At 46.2% G+C, this 19,698-nt stretch overlaps 1 protein-coding gene across 3 annotated transcripts in view; it reads right to left on the bottom strand.

Moving 5' to 3' along the window:
* Positions 1-995: 995 nt before the first annotated feature.
* Positions 996-19,698, bottom strand: part of SLC38A1 (solute carrier family 38 member 1) — a 42,480-nt gene continuing 23,777 nt past the window's right edge. For 2 of the 3 annotated variants that reach the window (XM_075059133.1, XM_075059131.1), the window contains 11 exons: positions 19,204-19,296; positions 18,845-18,926; positions 17,560-17,642; positions 16,597-16,655; positions 16,339-16,464; positions 14,065-14,144; positions 12,775-12,875; positions 9,444-9,562; positions 8,755-8,896; positions 8,549-8,646; positions 996-7,558 (listed from right to left, as the gene is read on the bottom strand). In XM_075059133.1, coding sequence (XP_074915234.1) covers positions 7,457-7,558; positions 8,549-8,646; positions 8,755-8,896; positions 9,444-9,562; positions 12,775-12,875; positions 14,065-14,144; positions 16,339-16,464; positions 16,597-16,655; positions 17,560-17,642; positions 18,845-18,926; positions 19,204-19,296 — 1,085 coding nt within the window. In that variant the 3' untranslated portion in view covers positions 996-7,456. The remainder of the gene's footprint in view (positions 7,559-8,548; positions 8,647-8,754; positions 8,897-9,443; positions 9,563-12,774; positions 12,876-14,064; positions 14,145-16,338; positions 16,465-16,596; positions 16,656-17,559; positions 17,643-18,844; positions 18,927-19,203; positions 19,297-19,698) is intronic. The other variant, XR_012654639.1, reaches the window with a different exon arrangement.

Raw genomic sequence — 19,698 nt, 5'->3', positions numbered from 1 at the left:
TTGGCTGTGTGGTTTTAGGTGAGCTTTGGTTTTAGGGGAAGCTGTCGAACTGCACTGCAGAAGGTGACATATGTTTGTTGTTAAGGAAAAAAAGAACTATAGCTTCTCCTCTTTTTTCCCGCACTCCACAACCCATGTTTCTATGTCTTAAGGTATGGCTATGAGATGATCAAACTTGGCTGGGTAGAGAAGTGGGTGCAAATGGTGTGCCAAGCAGGAGAGACTATTAGACCATGTCAGTGCAGAAGCTTGTACCTCCGTGCTCCCAGGATTATGGCTTTGAGACATGTCACTGGGCTTGGGGAACGGACAAAGGCTTGCCAAGGACCCTCTGGTACATAAATCCTCCCCATCACTTCTCCTGCAGAGGGGCCCGGGGAGCTGTGCCACCGAGGTGTTGGCTGTGCTCATCCTGTTCATCAGGTGAGTTCTTCGGTCATACGGCTGGGACTCTAGCCAAGAGGTCTTTTTGTAAGTGGTTACTACAGCCTGAGCACTGGTAAAATCATTGGTCAAAGGCAAAAAATTCGCATTTTCCTCGAAGCCCTCTAAGGCTTTGACAGAGGCACTTTGGCAGATCAAGCTGGGAATGCTTAAGACATTACTGTCTTTGGGTATCCTCCTTATCCATCTGCTAATGGCTTCTGCTCCCATAGCAGAGAAGGTCCGGCAGGAGTTTAGCCACTCCAGGCACCAGTTTGGCATCCGAACTCAAACCCAACTCTTAACAGCAGCCCTTAAAGCTGAACTGCCTGACTTGACCCTGAAACAGACTGGCAGGCACTGGGATGCTCTTCAAGGAGCAGCCAGAAACAAGCACTGGGCTTGAGAAACGCTGTCATCTTCAGCAACCCCAGTCTGTGGTGACCATATGCCCTGGCTTCAGGTCCCTCTAAAACTGTATCAGAAACTTTAACATTAATGCTCCCTAGCCATTTATTGATGTTTTGTTCTACATACTGCACCGAGTCTAGTATAGCTGGCTTTGCAAGAGCTGCACGCCCCGAGTTCTGTGAAAATACTTGCATAAGAGCAGGGAGTACGTGCTGGTTAAGGCATTATAATGATATATAGTGATCCCTTTGAAAGAATGAGTATGGCCCCAACATTAGTTTAGATCACAATTTTAATGTTTAAAAACTATAGAGGTAACAGAGAGATTATAGAACTTAATACATTTTTTTTATTTATTTACACACAGAAACTGAAAAACTGCATCGTTTATTTGGATATGAGCAGCACAAAGTATGGTGATGTTAGCAGGAGCAAAATATTACCAATGACTCACTTCGACAATCTATTAGAGACGAGCTCGTATCAAGCATACATCATTCAAACAGTATTGTTTATACTAGATCGGGGTGAGCCTTAACATACCTTGGGACACTAAAAACAGGTTTCTATAAAGAAGTTAAAGTTCAAGTCTTGTGGAAAAATACCTTTACAGTTTATATTTTGTTGGCTATAACACTGAAAACAAAATGTACACTTGTATTAATTTGAAAAGCTCTGTAGAAGTGACTGCATGTAGGTTTTTTCCTCTCAAATTTGTGCTTACGGTGAAAGCAAATGTTATTTCAAGTTTCATTTTCATCCAAGACCATAAAGTAAACATGGAAAAAAAATACAATTATTTTTAGATCCATTTCTCAACCTCCATTTTTCAGCAATGAAAACGTGAAAAAACACGTTTTCGGGCTTTACCAGCGAGAAAGTCTAGGCAAGGCTCTTGCCGGAGGCACTCTGGGGACGTATACAACCCTCCCCTCCCGTCATCCGCACCCCTGGCCACGCGGCTATCCCACGACAAAAACGAGTGGCCTCTGCCCGTTCGGAGGGTGGGATGCGCACGCAGTCCCCGGCCGGGGATGCTCTCGCCAGCCTCGGGCGCTCGCGTTTTGGTTGTAGGATAGTGGCGTGCCGGGATCTGCGTCGGAGGAGCAGCCGCAGGACCCTGCAGGAAGGGAGTGGGCTAGAAATGGCACGAATTGCTCTGGTTGCTGCCCGCCCCTGGCTTGTAGCGCTTTTTTTTCTGAACTATGGGCATTTCTGGTGGCTGCAAATGGAAATGCAGAAGTCCTGCCCTGACTCCTGTTTGTACTGGTTAGGTAGATAGGTGCCTGGACACAACATGGCATAATGCTGGGTCAGATTGCTGGCTGCAGTTTTCTCTGGTTTCTGCATAAAGCCTTTTCAGCACTTTACTACCACCTGACCTCGGCTGAGGAGGTACGAGGTGTCTGGGTACCAAAGGGGCCCTTTACAAGGGAGATGTTTTACCCAGCAGGAAGACTGGCTAACTTGCTGTTGAGAAAACAGGGAGTCACGCACTGGAATTAATCCTAGCAATTTCACCGGACCTTTTGTTTCTCTTTTTCTTGTTACATTAGTGATGTAATTATAATTTCGAGTTTAGGATTCAATTGTTGAACTCTTGGGAGAAAGGAAAGGATATACATTTTGCTAAGTCAGAAGCTAAAGTATTTGGATTTCTATTAAAATTATTCTTAATATGCAGAGCCTATCTCAACACTTCTATATCATAGGGGATAAACAACTGCAAAAATATACAGCATCCTATTTATTTACAATATATATATGTACATAAAAATGAAATTTCCTACAATACAACACAACTGCATAGATTTGTCTTCAGAAACATAGGCATGTGTACAATTTGTGAATTCTAGACCTTTCCAGCCCTGTACTTTTTATTAATTCATTATCTTTTTTTTTTCACAGTTTGTTACAGAAATCCTTACATTAGATACAAATAAAACATTCTTTGTGTAAGTTATAGGAAATAAGGATTTTCCTGACACCGAGGGCTCTGGGGAATTGTTTAAGAAAGGACCCTGGTGCCAGGCGATAAAGCCATCTCGTGGAGCTGCTGATGGAGCTGAGTACATTCTGCTGTGCCTTTTTCCTACAGGCACTGGGGTGGGACGGTAGGACTGGAGGTGGGACACCACCACGTGGAAAGAGTTTTGTTTTGACCAAGATGCTCTTTAGCCTTAATGTAAGGTTCAAGCAAAGAAATGTATTCATTTAAAGATAAGCTAGAGATACTGTTAATTGTTACTGTTAATACTCAATATCAGAGAGAGCTCTGGTGCTTATGCATTGTAAGGCAGATGTACAGACACAACCCATATATCATCCAACCTGCATTTGCACGTGTGACCTATTGCAAGTGGAGCACAAGCTCGGTCGTTGTGTGGCTCAGGAAAAAGCAGCCCTCGGGAGCGGATGGGCATCCCCATCCCTGACCTCGCAGGATGAGACCGGCCGTTCTGCCCTGGGCCGGTACACGGGCCGGGCACCACTCAGTCCGTATCAGCCCTACGAAAGGTCCGTGCTGGTGCGCGGATTTGGCATCGGCCCTCTGACCAGGAGCAGGCATCACCCAGAGAGGTCACTGCTCCCGAGCCACTGTTCCCGAATAACAATTTACTGTGTTTTACTTACGAGGTGTGTTTGCCGTCGGACAGAGAAGGGCAGCTGTATTCTGCAACTTATGTAAGGGTGCTTTAAGCTCATGACTATTTTCTTTGCAATGTGCTGTGGACCAGGAGAGGCAGCAAGGCCATCTTTTAAGTGTAGGATTAACTCCTACCATGTTATTAGGAGCCCCTGCTTCTAATTAGTCCTTCCTTGTCCCTCATCATTCAATTGTTGCTATTACACAAATGAGAATTTTAAAGTATTTTGTTGTAGTTATTAGGAGCAATTTTGCATCCAGTCTATGACATTTGCAGTGCTCACAATAGTGATAAACTCTCTATGAAAAGAAAGCATGCTACCACCTACTAAGTAGATACGGTACTCTGGATCCTATTAATTTAACAACAGAGAAACTCCTACAGCATTTCACTGTGCTCTTAAAATCCTAGCTAAAATGTGGGACTCGTACATTGTTGGCTACAAGTTCACTATTCCAAATGAACTGAATAACAGCAGTACATTTTACAGATAACCTCATACAAATATTGTCATCCATCACTGATGTTGACAGTTACAGCAGGGTCTATTGCATTCTGTTAAGAATGTATAAACCTGATGAGAAAACAAAAAGCACGTTATTTCACGTTCATTACCACAGACATCAATAAACACATGATTCCTTTCCATAAATATCTATAAATATGATGCCAGTAAATCAGTCTAAGCAAAATTCCCTCTTTTTTTTTTTTTTTTTTTTCCAGAGACCCAGAAACAAAGTCTGTTTAAAGACTCAATATTTTGGGTCTCTATTTTTCAGTATCTAAGCTGTGCTTTGATGGTCCAGTACCTCGGGTAATTTCACTCTGTGCACACACCCAGCTCATTCTTCTCCCTATTTATCCAGTAAAACTCCAGTATACAAACAAACTGGGAAAAAGAAGGCGGCAGAATAGCAAAGAGGAGAGAGATGGGGTAGTGATGGAGGAGATCTGGGAAGATGCAAGGAGCAATCAGTCACCCAACAGCCCTTCAAGTCGAAGGAAGCTGGGTGCCAAACCTCAACGGTTGGTATTTTAAACACGAGACTACAGACTATTTGGGGGGTTGGGGGGGTGGGAGGGAGATGTCGCAGTTGTGACCTTGCTGGGACGCTGTGCAGCTGATCAGAGCTCTAGCTCATACCCGGGTACTTGAAAGTGGCTCCCAGGATCTCCTCTCTCACAACCCCCCGATGCACAGAGCCGCCCTGCTCAGAAATCGGTAGTAGAAGGATAAAGCGGGGAGGAAAGCAGGAGAGCCCTGGAGCATCTTGAGAATAACACTGTACAGCATTCTCAGGTCTGAGTTAGGTTTTTTAGGATAAGATCCAGAGAGATTACAAGGCACCTCAAAACCTGAAATGCCATCCCAGCAAGCCGAGTCAGAGAACGGAGTGAGATGCCGGGCTGCTGCAGTGACCAGGGAGGGTTGGGTGCCTGCAAAAGGCGAGCCACAAACTTACACCCCGAGCTGGGAAAATGCCTGGAATGAGCTGCGAGGAGTTGGGAACCAAGCATAGGTTCTTCTCCAGTTAGAGCTTGACTAACACCTGGGCTTGTAGGCTATGGTATGGACTTCTCCGTGAGCAAGGGCAGGGATCAGCCTCACGAAGAGACGGCGCGGAGAGAACCGGTGACCTGCGCCATCATGGGCAAAGGTGTGAGACCACCCGCAGGAAAGCATGAGTGAGCTCAGGCCGGGGGTCCCAGGTCGCTCAGCGGTTCTTGTGTTAAATGCTGGGCTGGGGGGTACTGGGGAGGAAGGAGGCTGCACCGGAGACCTTGCTGGGAGCCTGCGAGTGAGGGTCTGAGGGGCCAGGAGGAAGGCAGAGTAAGGGAACCGCGCTCTGCAGCCTAGCAGGTCGCGTTGCCCGGTGGGAAGAGGCTTCCCGTTTTGTTCTTGCTGCTGGGCTGCTCCGAGGACTTGGGCTCCCTGGGGCTGGCTTCTCCACCAGAACACCAGAGAGAAGCACCACATTTAGGACCTACGCTTCTACAACGCTCGTTTAAGCTCTCGTGATTCCACTCTGCCTTGGTTCTGGATCACAGTGGGGTATCGGCAGAGCCGGGTACCTCGCTGCCTAGGCTGAGGTACAGGTCCAGAAGTCTGGGTTTATTAGGCTTGGTTCCTGCAGCATGAATGCTCTGCACCTCGATGCCCAAATTCCGGGGAAGGCCCCAAACTAACCTCTCTGGATGTTACCCTTAGAAACCAACTCTCAAGGTCCTGAGAAGCGCTCTGGGGTCTCCACTCTCAGTGACTTCAAGCCGTGTGGGACAAGGCAATGGCAACTGAGGCCATTCCGTAGCTCACAGAAATCCCACGATCCCGAATTCTCCATCCCTAACCTTAAAAAGAGCAAGCTGCAGTGGCAGGTTCCCCCACCGCTGATGACAGTCTCCTTCCACAGTTACAACGGGGAGTCGGCAATGAACCGGCTACTGGGAACAAGAGGGTCGCTGCTTACTGACAGGTATGGCTCGAGCATACCGGGGGCATCGCTCAGCCCTTGGCCGTGAAGCGGGGCTCCCTTTAGCCATCGGTTCTTTCGGTGGGAGCCGGGTTCGTATTTTGAGACGCTTTTTGGCTCGCACGGTGAATGACACAAAGTGAACATGTTTATGCTGCTGGCAGTGCACTAATAGAAGATGTCTGCTCAGGATGGTTAACGATCACCTGCTTAGCGTTTTGAGTCTCTATGAGTAGTTCTCTACACCAGCTATAAGGCATTAGGCAAATGCTTGTTTTGTGGACGACAGATGCAAGTTACAGTGTTTCTGCTAGTAGTAATTGAATGTCTTTTCTTTCACTGTCATGGAGAATCGATGGGAAATGTAAATGAAACATGTTAAATATCAAAAGTGTTTCTGTTTGTTTAAAGACATGTTACAGATTTCGATTTCTATTAGAAATCCAGTAGTTTGGCAGGGTGAGTCAAATCCTGCTCCCACTGCTGTCCAAAACCCCACCGACTTCACTGGGAGGAGGATAAGACACAAGAGAGGAGCCAGTCTCTACAAGGTATGTACAAATAAACCCCAGAATGGAAAAGGCATGAGGTATGATTAAATGCTTAGGTTTTGATAAAACTGGAGCTTGGGGTTTTTTTTTTTTTTTTTTATGAGAGAAGTGGGGCATTAGTAAACAGTTTAACGCTGAAGAAAACTCAGACTTCCTATGGAAATCCCCAAGCGTCTGCTTCTCTTCAGGCTCAAGTACTCATGGTTTGGGGTCAAGTCTAGTTCTGGTCGGGCACCAACTGAAGTGTGCCAGGGGAACGGCGGCTGGTGGTGGTGGCCGTCCTTCTCCTGCTCTCTGGGGCTGGCTTCTCCACCAGAACACCAGAGAAGGACCACGTTTAGGACCTACGCTTCTACAATGCTCATTTAAGCTCTCGTGGTGCTTTTCGTGCCCGTATCCAGAATGCTACACTTAAACCAGTGAGGCAAATGGTGCACAAAACAGCAACAGAACAAACAAACAAAACAACAAGCCGGATGCGTACAAGTGGAGAACAGAGTTTTGGCTAAAAGACAGGGAGGAGGAAGGGTGTGGACTGACATCACTCCAGTCGGGGTTGGTAACAACGGGCGCTGCTGCCCTAAAGGAGCAGAGCTTACGGTTGAAAGGCTAAGGATAATAACGGAACAATGCAATTCATGGGTGGAAGAGGGGAAACAAATTAATTGTGATGAATTCCTATGAGCAATGCTCTATATAGTCTCACAGACAATTAACACAGACTTAGCGCTGATCTGATAACTCAGTATCGGGGGACAGAGTGATTTCCTGTTGGAAAAATGAGTCTGTTTTCTGCAAGAAAATACACCCAATAACAGTATTTTCAGTACTGGATAATCATTATTTGGATTTGATTTGAGTAAACTCACAAAAGATGGAATAGATAACAGAACGGATGGTTGCGATTTTGGTGTGTAGCAAACAGGGGTGTCTTCTTTTCAGAAGGTGAACTTCAGTGGCCTTCGGCACTGCCTCCTGATTGTACCCAGTCATAGATGACCAAGGGAATGCTCACTAGGGAAAACATTATCCCCAGTGCCAAGAAAAGAGAAGCCTGGAACAAAAAGGAGACAAAATTAATGAATAAGAAAAAAACACAATTAATTCAAGTATGCTAACTTCTCCTCTTAAGGAGATTTACAAGGTGATGTATCAAAGTTATCAGCTAAAATGGGATAGCACTTCTGGTAAAGACAAGACCCATAGATAATTAAACAGATTAGCGTCATTAATAATTACGCGCTGAACACCAAAACCAATTTTTTTCTCCTTCCAATTCACTTCTTAAACACTGATCATCCCTAAAGAGGATTAAGTGAGTGTGTTTTTAGGACCAATCAGGTTTGCTCTTTTCAAAGCCTCATGGAAATAAGTATACTCTTCCCATCGGATACGTGTCCATCAAAGTTCAGCCCTTTTGTCTCGGGGCCTGTGGATGGAGCCACAAGTGAAACACGGGTTCCCTGCCTCTCTGCTCAGAGCGGGAAGGTCTGACCTTACGACGCTTCCAGCGCACGCCCCGTCAGACTGGGAATACACAGGAGCGTTGCATCTTTTCAGCTGCAGCTCTTTCTGGGGCTCATAGAAAATCTTTCCAAGGCCCATTCCCATCTGCTCACGCATGCCAAAGGGCTCACATTTCAGCTGGCCGCTTCTGGTGGAAGCACCCTAAGTCTGACTCGGGCCCATTAAAACCACGAGGAATACTGCAAACGGGGCGCTTTGCGCGCTTTCTGGATCAACGCGCTGAAACGGAGGAAGCTTGCTGGGCTGAAAGGTTTGCTGAAGCCAGCCAGGGGAAGAGCCTCTCGCCCCGCAGAGAAGGGCCCCCCCGAACACAAGGTGCCCTGCGTGGTACGGCCCCTCCACCCCAAGACCCCCAGGGAAGGAGAAGGGCAAGCACGGCTGCCGACTAACTGGAGCAAGGAGGGAAAGCAACGTAAAGAAGCTCACACACGCCTTCAGATCGGGTACACTTCACATCTAGCGCATTGTAAGGAATGACAAGACAAAAGTGTTGTGTGGGTGGGAAAGGAATGCATACCCAAATCCTCTGAGTCAACTTTGATCCATCCTGCTGTGTAATTTTTAAATACAGCGATGAAGGAAGAATGAAAATCAGCATGTTGGCAGAAGTGACCCCTGCAAAATTAAAAAAAATGAGTTTTGTTAGCTGTCAGCAACAGCTAATTACTGTGTTGCTGATTAGCAACAGTCTTTTATTAGCAGTACAAAACCAGGATACTGTACCTACAACTCCGAAAATATCCTTCATGGACGGGATAAAAATGACTAACAGGTTGATGATTACCAAAAGAACAAAAGTAACCAAAACATGACGGCATAAGTCAAATTTTGTTTTTCTAGCCAGCTCAAATAACGATGAACGCACCTGTAGGAAGAGAGAGAGTTCTCTGTCAGGAATAGTCTCTAAGCCAATTCAAAGCTTCCCATGTTTATTTTAACTGGCTTTTTATGTGACAACAAGCGCTGTATAGATCTGTCAGAAATTTTGGGGTCTCTGATGGAATGCCCTGTGAAATAATCCTTCAAACTGATTTTGATATTTCAAAACTGTAGATATACACGCATCTGCAGTAGGATATTCCTCTCTTTCTAACATGCCTTTTGGGATCCTTCTGCACTTAAAAATGAACTTCACCTCTGAGCCTGCTCCAGTGAAGTAGTGTGAAGAAAGAAAGGGCCCTTGTGGCTTCAATTTAAAACAGATTTAAGACCAAAAGCGATTAATTTATTTCCTGCAGGGAGAACTTCTCCAGAAGTTAGTGGGAGTCTGGTGTGGGAAAAGACCGATCCAAGCTCAAGCGCTTTTTGTAGCTGCAACATCACTGTCTTGGCGACTGCTGGACTGTGTTTTGGAGAAACGCGCCACGTCCAGCTGTTACCGACTTCCAAACCGTGGGGAGCTCTTTACTTACGGTGAAAAACAGCACCGGCACCGTGAGTATCACTGCAACGATCACAGCCAAGCGCACGGTCAGGATGAGGATGTCATCTTTGCTCTGGTACTTGTGAAGCAGATCCGACTGCACATTGTCTATGGAAAAGACAGTAAGATAAGTGTTCTGGCAAACAGGCAATTCGTTCACAAAAATCATTGCTTAACAACAGCCTTCTTGAACAACAAGTGATTTATCTGCAAACAAAAGAGTATGGAATGAAACATTCTTGAGTTAAAACAGCGCTTTGAACCAAATCCTAATGATCCCATTATTCCAGATTAATCCTTTGGAGGCCTGATTTAGGAATGCATCCTAATTCAAGAGAGCACATGCCTAAGTCTAAGGTAATTTTCACTGTAGGAAAGACAACAGTGAGACATACATGAAAGCTTGCTTACATATATATAAAAAAATAAGTAAAGTGAAATAAGCTATTTCTAATTGGTTCCGTGGGCTTTTCTTTCTTTTTTTTTTTTTTTTGTAAGTTTCAAATGATATAAAAATAACCACATGCACTGCAATGGCTGAACTTAATATAAACGACAAGGTTTTGAGCTAAATTGGTCTAAAGAGCAAATAAACTTCCAGCGAAAAGCAGTGCCCCTGTTCTCAACCAAGAACAAAGCCCATCTCGGGTCAGCTCTCAGTGGGACGCTCTGACATTTGCACTCAAATCCCTCGGCAGCTCCTCCGAGGGCTGCCCTGATGGTTTTTTCTCTTGAACCTGCCACCCCCCAGGCAGTGCCTGCAGCTTGGCCCCACGCCGGCCGGCGGCCCCGGCAGCCAAGACAAATCACTGGGGGGTGCCTAACGGGGAGGCAGGCGCTGGCCATATTTTAAGACAACCTCCTGCAAAAAGTGTTTCCTTGAAGCTGTGATAAATAGCGCAGAGCGGGTCTGCCTGTGCTAACCAACAGGAAAACCAAGTTGCCGAGGGACCTACGTGTTTGCTTTGCAACTTTTAAATATCTAGGAGCAATAACCTAAGGGGGCGGCTGGTTAAGCGCGCCACAAAAGGTGCTCGCTGCCCCTTTTTAGGCTCATGTTTTGTTTCTGCCTGCTAATCTTAGAAAGCTGGTGGTAAAACGTTAACAGCTCCTAAACCAAAGTCCTTAAAGGGAACTCTGCAGCCACGTCTAATTTAAAATCTTTGGCACTCGGTAAAGCCTCGCGTATTCCTGGAGGCAGAGGGATCCGTCCTGCGGCGAAATGCCTGCGCTCCCCCCAGGACACCCTTCTGGGGAGAGACCACGGGTCAACACCACCTCCGCGGTGCTTGAATCCCCCACCAGGAGAAAGAAAACGCTCTCCCACCTCCCTGCAGATTAGGAGTGGGGTTTTCAAGCCGGGCACATGCACAGCTTCTGCGACACAGAGCTTACTCTGCTCCTGCAAGCACAGACTGCAACTTCTGTACCGCTCACGGACTGCAGCCAGGTAGGAAGTGAAGGGCAAGGCTTACAGTTGAAGGTCTGTTTTCCTTTCAGCTAGATACACCACAGAGCCCAACCACAGTGTGACCTTTTAGGGGAAGAAAAACACCTCTTTTCTGTAATTCTGCAATGTAAATATAGTCATCACTGCAACACTTTCGAGAACACAGCAAACAGACAAGCACTATTGGTGTAAAGAAGAAATGGCCACAATACAAACGCTGTTCTTACCCCGGTAAGGGTAGCGAAGAGGGTTAGAAAACTCTAAGCGAACACGGGACAGGTAAGGTTTTGTCAGTCTCAAGGGGAAGAAGGATCAAAGTGGAGGACTTCTGTATTCTCTCGGTGTCCCTTTTGCTGCCTGCCACGGCGCTGACCCTTGCAGGAGCCGCGGCAGAGCCACACAGCTTCCAGCCGCGGGCGCTCGGCGCCGGGAGCAGGGACGCCTGACGTGGGGAGAAGGCACACGAGACACCCCAGGGATTCCTCCGCCATTCCCCCTCGGGAGGGCCAGAAGGACGCAGCCCCTACCTCCTCCATGGACTCCAGACCCTCGTCCTTGAGGGGTGTGGGAGATTCCCAGAGAGGAGCGCCACGGATCTGCCTCCTCAGATCCCTGGGGCAATCACATCAGAATCTCCTCCCTGCCAAAGCGAAGGGGTCCGTGCTGATTTACACCCACTTGCTCCCCGGGGCTGCTAGTTTGATGCATTTCTACGAAAACGTGTTAGACGGGAGCAGTTGGATGAGAACGGCTGTGGCTGTTGTCACTTGCAGCGGTTTTATTGGGAAAAATTGGAACAGGTGACCTCAAGTTACTTCAACGCATGCAGACTCAAGGCCTCATAATCTGAATGAGAGCCTGAGAAAACAAATACGAGATAGGTGCACCTTTGGGAAAAAAAAAATGCCACATTTCGTATTTACTTATTTTCTTTCTCTTGCAACACGTGGCATACAGGGAATGGTATCATGAATGAGGAGACTGTAACAAAAAGGTCGCTTGGGATAGGGTGGAGAAGACCGATGACCTTTTGGTGACTGAGGTAAAAGGCAAACATCAGTTTTGTCATCTGTCTTGTAACCCCTTAATGGTCCATGGAAAAAGACACTACTTTTCAGCATTCCCGTTATACCGGAACATGGGAGTAGCTTCCTGGGCAACATTCATATTTTATCCTACTTTACTTAATAATTGTGCCTTTAGGGCACACGTGTTGTATCCTTTAGCGATACAGCATAGTTTGTTTGTTTCTTTAAGTGAATTGTTGTGCATGAAAAGAGACAGGGTACAAGTCTCACACACTGAAATAACCATCCTTTGGTGGCTGAGCTGGGACAACACTCGAAGCTTCCCCACCTTCACTGCCAGTTTACTTAACCAAGACCTGAAGGGGTCAGCTCTAGGGACGCAAGGAAAACATTTGGTCCTTCGCCTCTATGATGAAAGCATCGATAAGAAAATGAAAAAGCTGCACTGGCTGATTTGATACTCATTTCCTAGGGCCTGCTCTCAAATCTGTCTCATTTTATGCAGATATGCACGCTTCAGTCATTACTAATGTACACAACATGCAGGTGAGGACCTTGGAATGCAAATCGTAGTGGGGCCCAGCTAATCCCCAATTCAGTTAAACAAATATCTCCCTCATATTTTGAATACGCCTTTTGCAAATAATACTTTCACTTGTGCTTTTCATCCACAGGGGAAAAGGAGGAAAGGATTTGTACCTTCCATATGAAAACATAAAGGAAAATTACTTGAAAAATTATTTTAATATAAGTGGATGGGACTTTCCTTTCCAGCTGGGATACGCTATTGATTTCACATGTATTCCCTTTCTACTTTGATCAGTAAAGAACTGCATACTTACCGTAGAAAGTCAAATAGCCAAATATGGCAGTCATAAAGTACATCACAAACATGGCAAAAAATGAGATATTTGAAACCAACTGCATTTTTTTCTGTGAACGGCTGGAGAAAGAAGAAAAAAAGAACACATAAAAACAGTTGGGCTGGATTTTTCAATAGCTGTTTAAAAATTTATTAAGTCTTTGCATAAACATAGTAATTCTGGGGAGACTCATGAATGCATTTTCATTTAGAACAGGAATTCATTGACAGCTGCACAAGGAAGAGAAGGACTGGGGAAACAGACCCTACTTGGGGCTCTGGTCAAGAAGTGGTGGGTCTGCCCCGTGGCTCTGCTCCCCGGCCATACCCGTGTAAACAGAGTGAAGGGTGAAGCCGAGTGGAGAGGGGCGGCTCTTAAACACTTCAGTAATTTAATTAAAAGGTCAAAATAAAGGAAGAGTGAAATTACACAAAGGGGAAAAAAAACACCAAACGTTCTGAACGTTTGCAGAGAAACATTTGTGTCCCCGTGGGTGGAAAATAATGAATGTATGCAGACCACTATAGACCTGTAAAATAGGTTCAGTGTAAACATTTCATTTTTAGATATTTGTTCTGAAATATTCACACTCCGGTACCTAAACTTAGACTTTTAAATCCACACAGGGATGCCCTAAATAGGCACCTGGGAACCTGCTGAAGTCGCTTAAAACTCAAAGCGCCCAGCAAGTGGCCGGGACCTGAGGGCACCCATGGGTCTGACCAACCCCGACCTCTCCCCCGGGGCTCCCCCCGTGGCCCAGGACCCCATTGCGACCCCCGGGGACCACCAGCCATGTGGCAGCAGGGCAGGTCTCCAGCTCCCCACAGCATTGCCCAGCCGGAGGCGTCAGCAAGACAGCAAAGGTCTTTTAGTAGAGGCGAGGCTGAAAGTACTTTTTTTCCTGGTACCACAACAGATTTTTAGTTGCGCTGGAACAAACGCCGTTAGCTGAACACACGCCCCTCTCCTGTGCCAAATAACGAACGGCACAGTTTGGCTCTCCCCAGGCTGCTGTGTACTTCCAGAGAAAAATCCCCAAGTATTGCATTATCCTCAACCTCCCTCACCCCCGCCCCAGCGGCATGCCCGGGAGACCAGATTTCCTAGCTGACAGCCACGCTCGTTGGCTTGTTGGGTGTTATTAAAGCACATCTCCTCTGAATGGCACGAATGACTCAGAGCACCTCTGCACTAACATTTTCCATGTAAGGCCGTTCAAAACAATCGACTGGGAAAGAAGAAAAAAAAAAAAAGAGAAAGGCTTACTCTTTAAGTTCGCTGTAAATCGGGAGGACTGATGGGTGGCACACAAACGCAAAAGCAATGGTGGGCAAAGCGTACACGGTCTGTTCGGAGAGAATTTCAGGAAAGAAGTTAAGAAGAAATATTTCCCCCAGCGGCATGAAGAAATGATCCGTGTTCAACTACCTCAGCTCCCAACTCTCTGGACTTTTCAACCGAACGTTGAGAGCCTTCAGAGAAGGCAGACGACCTGTCAATTAGCACGTTCTTAATGAAAGATGGAGAGCAGCGCTCTTTCAACAGGAGGACAAGGTCTTCGCGTTGGTCACGCGAGAGCACAGCCCTGACTCTGCTCGCAGAGCGCAGCTGCTGGTTTTGCTCCCTGGGATGGGTTTCCCTGCCCAGCTACTGCACACCGTCACGCGTAAAAGGGACGGGTGGTGGGTCACCGCTACGCTACCCTGCCTCGGCATGGAGAGGGGTGCGCACCCACGGGTGCTAAGGCTGAAGTCCTGAAGAGGAAGCCCATATCCAGACTGTAAGAAAAGAGAAGAGGAATGCAGAACTTACAAATAAATGGATATTTCAAGGTACCAGACTGAGTCCCTTCATTTCCCAGGCCAACAAAAGGGCTAGGAGGGCTGTGGAGGGAGCATGCTTTTCCTTGGGGAAAGAGAGAGACCGTTACGTCACCAGGAAGCGCAGGAGGCCTCCGGGGGGGACCTCACCCCCTTCTCCACCAAAACCCTGAGTGGGTTTCAGTCCTCAGCATACAGCCAATCTTCACAAATGACCTCATCGCCCAAGCACTTCCGTTCTCCCCAGGGAACGGGTACGAGCAGAGATCGCACAAAAAAACCCAGGTCCTCCTGCGAGGACAAAACGAGTCCATCCCTACATGCAGCTCTCCCCGGCCTGCTGAGAGATGCTCGCTCCGGCCACAGGCATCCCCTTCCCACAAAAGCCATCCTGGGGTACGCCCCAGGCCCAACAGATTCAGTCAATAGACTGGTTGCTCTCCAGCGGTCCTTCCTCACCCAGGCCTGTGCCGCCTCTTCTCCCTCACTCACAGCATGCTACTGTTGTGGAGTCTCCATCCGTGGAGATGTATTCGGAAATTGCCCGGACACGATGGTGGGCAACCAGCCCAGGGTGGCCCTGCTTGAGCATGAGGGTTGGACCAGATGACCTCCAGAGGACCCTGCCAACATCAGCCATCCTCTGGTTCTGTGAAACTGTCTCTCCACTCGCATACCGAAGTTGCTAAAATGATTGGCAAACTGTTGGCCCTGGGGGCAAATCGCTAGAGTTCAGCTCCAGCGTGCCTAGTTCGGATGGATTGATCCTTCTGATGTGCCTCCATCGACTCTGAGGCAAATGCTGACATTTACTGTAGGAGAAGACGACTGCCCTTCAGCGCTATCTAACATATACCTACACCTAAGCTGCTATTGCACACCAAGTTAACTAATTCTTGGTGCGTCACACCAGATCTGGGCTGATGGCTACCCCCTACTACAGACAAGTGCTTGGATTGGCTTCTTCAACTGAAGCTGGTAGGATGAATTTAAAAAAAAATTTAATTTTTGCACGCATGTGCTCTATATGCGCATTCCCTATGAACGCGACGGCGACACCCTGCGGACCCTGCCCTGCTGGATAAGGTGCTGTTTAATGAGCACTGCACCCCAGCACAGCTGATGGGAGCAATCCTGCTCCCACAGCTACAGCCAGTTGCTCTTTCGCATTCTCTTGGCACAACTTTCCCTGCAGCTGTGTGGCGATGGAGGAAAGCATCCAGCTGAAAGGCAATCAAATTTTTTTGCTGGATTAGCTTTCAACTGTATCCTTTTCACAATCCAGTTCACCATATGGCTACAGAAATGCGTACCCTGTCACAAAGAGGTGGTTTGTGTGCAGGACAGAGGGATTACTTCTGGGCTTTGGATGCAGGAACGGCTTATTCGGGAACTACAGCCTAAAGGCGCAGTTGCAGCACGGATAGTAAGAAGCAGTGGAAAGGAAAACTCTCCCAAAGAAAGCTTTAGTTGTCTGGTAGTAGCTCGGGCTCACGGCCTTAGCACATCTACTACCGGGGCAGAGCAAGACCGCAAGGAGGTACGTTCAGCACGGCATCTCCGTAAGACTGGGCAAGGAGACCCATTGTGCATTCACCATTGGAGCACGAGTGGAAGCATGGAGAACCAGGGCCTACGTGGTGCTGATCGGATTAAGAACACGGGGTGTAGGTGCATATATTATGTGAATTAAAAATAAGTATTATAAAAAGAAACATACCTTGGAATTAAAGATAACATACTTTGGCTTACACATATGTTCATGTGCTGAGCTATTTGATAGGATAGGTGATGTTGTATTTAGCTCCGGTCCGCCACAGGGAATTTGAAACTTCTTGTAAATAACCTAGAATAGGAGTGGAAGACAGCTAATTGCTAACAATAATAATAAAAAGCAAATTAAAATTAAAACATCAGAGTAATGGTGACTATCCTATCAAGTGACTCTCATCCAACAAAGCAAGCAAGCTGAACTTACCACTACCAGGAAAAATACCATGCAGCTTAATGAGAATCCACTGGTGTAGCCAAGATACCCTGAAAGAAATTAAACAGAAATCTCATACAAAATTATTTTATTGCCATATCTTGGTTTTTACTTCTTTTTGCTGCATCGTGAAGTTTGAATGTATTATACATTTACTCTGTATCATGAGCTTCTGGGCAGGACAAAAGCCTGTCCTGTTGGTGTGGGAGTCTCCCACGTCGCAAGCCTCCTGTCTTTCAGACAGTCCTGAGCTTTGCCCTGACCAGTTTCACTTCCCGAGGGTCACCTTTACGGCAGTTTAACTAATTTTACTTTTGAAGGAGGCTGTGATAACTGAAGCAAACCTGAAAATGTGCAATTACAATCAGAACATGACCCAGATTCCCTGATACACTTCAGCTGAGTATGGGTTATTTTCTCAAAAGGAAGATCCCAACAGGACTTCAGTGCCCAAACTTGTAATATGGTTTTAAAAAATACATTGTGTACCTACTGGCATCTCTGGGGACTCAAACACATTTGAAAATGCAATCCTCTATACACGCCCTACTTTGAAGTCCAATACCTCCAATTAACCTCATCACTAAAAATTTTGATGCTGATAGAAAAATAAGTTATTTTTTGTAATCTCACAATTTGTGAACTTATTTTTACAGGCTACACATAAGACAGAATTGCCTTATGAAGTGAAAACCCTCTTAACTATAATTTTTTAAATCAATTTCCACAATTGTTTGGATGAAGCTGGTTCATACTGAGTTCAACTGCTGTGACAATTTAGGCCTACTTGTTCCAAGATGCTCAAAACACAGCTTAGTCCTGCACCAGGGAGGCTGCTTAGATGACAACGACAGCACATTTTTTTTTTGTTATAGTTGAGTTGCCAGTGTGGCTGTCAGTGGCATGATGTCTGGGCCCCTTTATTTTGTTCCCACAATGGCATTTGCATCTTACCTAAGTTCTTAAGGAGACATAAAGGGAGGATTATACCAAACGTCACTGTGACAACAAGAATCCGCCCATCCACGTACCATGCCCTGTACAAAACATTAAAAAAAAACAAACCAGCATGAGCACACCTTAAACCCTTTCTGGTTTTCCTCACACTCAGCCATCCTCTTTGATTGCTGCAGTTACAGAACTATATTTGGTCTCCTTACCCTACAAGCTTCTACAAAAGGAGAGATGGGGGCCACATCTAAACTCTGTAGACTCTAGAATATCCAGCCCTTAAAACACAGCACTGCTCTGACTCAGATACGGCACATTTTCATAGTCACTAGACAAAATATCACCCTACTGCTGAGATCAGTGAGTGGGACGGAGAGGCAGAGCAACACCCTCCATAACCTGATATAACCACCCTGCCAGGACAAGGGAAGATCATGCAAAGGGCCACACATGCAGCACAGCGGGGCAGGGGGGGGGCACCACGATTTGTTTGCTAAAACACCCGGGCACATGCCTGGAGCGGCAAACCAGGCTCCTGCGGGCTGGCACGTACTAGCCAGCCCAGGGCTGTATCTCCTTCTAGCAAGGTGCTTTGAATCCTGCTGGAAAGCAAGAAAGGGGAGAAGGGACAGCATTAGTGATGTTCTGTAGGACCTATTTCCACTGCTCGGTCCAACTTAGTATGAAAGCCTGAGGAACGGGATCTCTACATTCTTCTTGTGCACTACAGCACACCATATAACCCAGTGTAAAAGACATTTACCACTATAAAGAAATACCACCCCTCAATTAAAGAAGCTGGTTAAATGTCAAGGAGTGATAAGTGGCAGAAATCTAAGTATAATACTCTGCTGTTGTCATAAGCTAGTATCGAAGAACTTCATACTACGGACAGTGCTTTAGGACCAAAATCCTGTAAGATGCTAAGGATGCAGGGAAATACATAATATCTTAAACTTGCACTGTTCCCAGTATCTTCAAGTGTTGCCTGACACTGTAAAAGACTGCATGCTATGATAAGAGGTTTGCATAAATGACAATTCTTCATGAAAATCTGGTGTGCGAAGAGAGTAACTACTGATGGCTTAACCTTTCATTTCATATCCATCCTCTTTTCCTTCCCAAAGTTGTCTTGGTTTTTATTAACCACCTGATATATTCCTGTGAAAATGTACTTTGACAAATCTGAAGAGTATCCAATACTTAAAAGCTTTTATAAACATACACTTAAACTTATCTACACAACGTTAAATTCTATAACCTAATCACCAAAATTAATTCAACTTACGAAAAAGATTCTTCTTTTCCCATTAGAAACTTTATGGCAGAAGGCAGCTCATTTTTGACTATGAAGAGATAGCTCAACATTGCTGGAGGAAGAAGAAGATCAGTTTAGAAAATGGGTAAGATATTTTGCGGAACAAGTACAGAGAAGCATCCTGAACCTTTTCCCACATCAGCATCTGATGATAGAAGATCCCGAACTATAACTGACTCTAAGCTACTGATCATTCAGTAATACAGCATTTTTAAAGGGCTGCATGCGAAGTGTTAGCCACAGCTATATTGAGGAGCTTGAAGATCCCAAGATGTCACCGAGAGAGATGTTCCTGGGTTTTATTTTTCAATGCCCCTCATCTCCTTTACCTCCAACATTCTGGAGAGATGTGGATCCGAAGACTATCATTTTCCCTGGGGTACCAAAGACCTGCTCACCCAGCTTTTCATACACCATGCAGCCTGCATGAAAACAAACAAGGAGAAAGGTAACAAATACACCAGCGAAAGCCGTCGAGTCAAAACACTTACGATTCCTTTTCAGCCAACCACCCATCTGTGCAGCTGTATCTGCCCTTTGCAAGTAAACAGAGAGCTCTCTTGTAATTACTAGAGCTGAAACTTATGTAGGAATGTTTGCTTGACGTCTATAAATGTTATCATTGGCTACCAGTCACTTTTGAAATTGAAGCTCCTAATGAGGCTATTACACCCCTCTAATGAGTCTGTCTATGCCCCTAGTGACACGTTAAGTTCTGGTATCCCCATCCTGGCACATTAGGTGTGCGCCCGCGATGAGAGTGACGTAGAAAGCCTCGTCCCCAGACAAAACTCGGTACACCAGGATCCACAAGGAGCACTGTC

This window comes from Buteo buteo, chromosome 28 (genome assembly GCF_964188355.1).
Source record: "Buteo buteo chromosome 28, bButBut1.hap1.1, whole genome shotgun sequence".
Lineage (NCBI taxonomy): Eukaryota > Metazoa > Chordata > Aves > Accipitriformes > Accipitridae > Buteo > Buteo buteo.
This window is presented reverse-complemented; position numbering and strand designations above follow the sequence as displayed.